Raw genomic sequence first — 3,179 nt, 5'->3', positions numbered from 1 at the left:
CTTCCTGCCCTTCTTGGAGACCTTTGGTGAGCAGCCGGGGCTGGTGTGTCCTGTGGGCTCCTCTCTGTACCTGCACATGCTCTGCCACACTCTCCAGCGGTGGGGACCTTCCCCCAGCCAGGGCAGAGCTGAGGGAGGTGCAGGGGCCAGGCTGGGGTTAATCAATGCTTTCCGTGAAGGCTGTGGGGCCAAGGGCAGTGGGGGGATGCTCAGAGCTCTGCTGAGCCCTGGGACCATGTGGGACATGGGGTGTGCAGCAAGCCTGGCTGCACACCAGCATGACCACGCTGTCCATCTGTCTGTCCCTGGCAGTGGTTGTCCCCGAAATCTCTCCTGTGGACCTGCAAGTGGCTACTGTGAAGGTGAGGAGCTGGGGTGAAGAGCTCCCAGTCTGTGAAGCTGGGTTTGCCTGTCCCCATCATGGGCAGGCAGTGGCCATTCCTGTCCAACCTCCTGTCACGCTTTGTCCCTTCAGGCCACAGATGTTGACTCGGAGCTGAGGGGAACCATCACCTTCTCCATTGTCAGCGTGGTGCTCGTAGAGGACAATGGGGTCAGCCGGCCCTTCGAGAACCTCTTCAAGGTGGTGACAACACCCGAGCAGGACAGCTACGTCGGGAGCATCCAGTGAGGCCATGAAGCTGGGCTGGGGTGGGGGGAACATGGCTCGGCTCCTGCTTGCCACAAGGCAGAGGTGCAGGCAGGGCTGGCACAGGCTGGCAAAGGGACAGAGCTGTCCTGGGGTCCTGCCCTGGGCATGGTGGCAGGGTGGAGCTTGGGGGATGGCAATGCCCTCCTGGGGATGTCTCATGGGATCGCTGATGTCCCTGTCCTTGCAGGGTGGCCAGCAACCTCGATGGCTCGCTGAAGGGGCAGTACCAGGTGACGGTGGAGGCTCGGGATGGCGAGGCACCAGTGCATGCAGCACAGACTGTGTTGAACGTGAGTGTCACCCATGTCCCCCCTTCTGAGGACACCCCATGCTCTGCCCAGGCCTGCTGACTCCTGCTCTCCCCACACAGATCTTCACAGTGGATCAGAGCTACCGTGTTCGCCTCCAGTTCATGAAAACAGTGGATGAAGTCCAGAGTAACTCCAAAAATATCAAAGCGTAAGGGGTGCCAGGCTGCAGGGGTGGGGAGGTGCGTGGCTGTGCAGCAGGGGACACAAGCACGCAGGCCAGGACACACCGACTGTGTCTCTCAGCTTCACAGACCTTGAAGGGGACTGGGGCAGGCAGGTTCCCACCAGAACGGGGGGCTGCAGGGGATCCAGCCGCTTCCCATGCCCACAAGTGGAGCAACAGGACACCCAGCCCAGCCTCCCTCTATCCCTCTTGTTCCTAGGGCCCTGACCACCGCGACCAAGGCAGGGGTCTACATAGTGGCCATCCGGAGCATGGAGGACACCCGTGCCTCCCGGTGAGTGGGGTCATGCAAGTGGTGGGAAGCGGATGTGGTGGTGGCATCAGAGGGGGTAACCCTGGGCCAGGGCACCGTGCCCTGCACCCTGCTCACGCCATCTCTTTGATCCTGTAGGGTGGAAGCCAAGTCAGTCATGGAGGCGTACTTTGTCTACAGCAATGGCACTGCCCTGGATGTCAACCAGCTGAGTGTGTGCGTGCTGAGGGCCACAAATGGGCACCACCGTGCACCCGGACCAGCCCAGCCGCTCACGCCTCTGCTTTCCTTGACAGGCTCATACAGTCCAACCCCCTGGTGCTGGCTGAGCTGGTGAACCTGGGCCTGGCTGTCATTGTGAGTGGGGCCAGGCAAGGAGCACAGGGAGAGGGCATCAGCCCCATGTGGGGCTGGGGTGGGGGTCCGCTGGCTGGGACTGTACCCTCACCCCTGCTCTGTGCCAGGGCCCTGGGGAGGTGCACTACCCCCATCCTCACCGCCCCCCCAGACCCATCCCTACCCTCCATCCCACTCCTGTCCACCCCATCCCACGGACCAGCTGCCCCCTGCCTTTCTCACCCACCCTGTCCCTGGGCTTTGCAGCTACAAGAGGAAGCTGAGTGCAATGAAGGCTCTGAAGGCAGCCACAACATTCAGCCCTGCCACAGTGCAGCAGGGAGCTGGCATCCCTGGGACCAACCAGTACAATGCAGAGGGGTGAGTGGGGGGCTCCCTGTGGCAGGCAAGGAGAGCCCAGGCATGTCCCCACACCCAGGGGCTGCAGGGCTCGCTGTCACACCTCTCCTGCCTGGGGGACATGGCTGTCCCGGGCTGACCCCACAGCCCCATGGGACAGTCACTCACCTACCAACCATCCCTGGCCAGAGCCAACCCCATGCTGAACCTCTCATTCGATCCCTCCCACGACCTGGGCTTCCACGAGGACTCCAGCTCTGTGGCCAGGTGAGCTCCACGGGCAGATCCTGAAGGCCATGGGGCCATCACACCCTGTCCCCACTTCTACCCCCTACCCTCCACTCTCCACAGCATGAATTCCCTGGATGAAAACATAGTAAATGCACCGGGGGATGACAACCTCAAGGCCAAGGTGAGTGTGCAAAGAGCTGCTGGTACCCAACAGGGAGTCCTGCCACTGCACCCATGTCCCCTCCTCTCTGCTGTGGTCCCTGGGCTCCCAGACCCTCATGTCCCTTCCTCTTCACCCCCGTGACAGCCCCCAACTCCTGGGAAGGACAGGAGTGTCCCTGTCCCCATCCCCTCTGACCAGTCTCCTCCTGCAGCACGGCAAAGTGCAGCTGACGGACCCCACCGATGAGGAGGTGCTGGTGGCTGCCCTGAACCTCAAGGACCCCACCAAAACAGCATACACCAACCAGACCTTCACCACCACAGACTTGTGAGCAGGTGCATGGGGAGCAGCAGGGCCAGAGTGGGACTCGGGAAGCTGCTTTGGTGATGATGTGTTCAGAGGCTGGCAATAAACCTGTCCCACGTGGGTCACTGTTGTCCCATGGCCATCAGCTCATCTGCCCAGGGGGCTCAGCCAGCTTGGGGTCATCTCTCCTGGCATGACATGCTGGTTTCAGGCCAGGCTGGTGCTGGAGGGGAGGTGAGTGCCACCACAGGGCTCAGCCTGACTTCTTGTCCCCAGGACCCTTCCCTGGGCTGCCCCACTGTCCCTGCTCAGCCCCGGGGGAGGGAGGTGCAGGCAGCCCCGTGCAGAGGTTTGTGCAAGGTTTTATTACCCAACATCAACGT

General features: G+C 62.0%; 1 protein-coding gene across 1 annotated transcript in view; it reads left to right on the top strand.

Moving 5' to 3' along the window:
- The window catches only part of CDHR2 (cadherin related family member 2), a 9,893-nt gene extending 7,072 nt beyond the window's left edge, over positions 1-2,821 (top strand). Inside the window, exons 20-30 of the mRNA XM_035899359.1 lie at positions 313-362; positions 476-627; positions 840-942; positions 1,023-1,111; positions 1,347-1,421; positions 1,539-1,616; positions 1,697-1,771; positions 2,004-2,117; positions 2,286-2,363; positions 2,448-2,508; positions 2,702-2,821. Coding sequence (XP_035755252.1) covers positions 313-362; positions 476-627; positions 840-942; positions 1,023-1,111; positions 1,347-1,421; positions 1,539-1,616; positions 1,697-1,771; positions 2,004-2,117; positions 2,286-2,363; positions 2,448-2,508; positions 2,702-2,821 — 995 coding nt within the window. The remainder of the gene's footprint in view (positions 1-312; positions 363-475; positions 628-839; positions 943-1,022; positions 1,112-1,346; positions 1,422-1,538; positions 1,617-1,696; positions 1,772-2,003; positions 2,118-2,285; positions 2,364-2,447; positions 2,509-2,701) is intronic.
- Positions 2,822-3,179: the final 358 nt, after the last annotated feature.

This window comes from Egretta garzetta, unplaced genomic scaffold (assembly GCF_000687185.1).
Source record: "Egretta garzetta isolate BGI_Z169 unplaced genomic scaffold, ASM68718v1 scaffold121, whole genome shotgun sequence".
NCBI lineage: Eukaryota > Metazoa > Chordata > Aves > Pelecaniformes > Ardeidae > Egretta > Egretta garzetta.
Note: the sequence above shows the minus strand (reverse complement) of the source record. Positions and strands in the feature narration are given on the sequence as shown.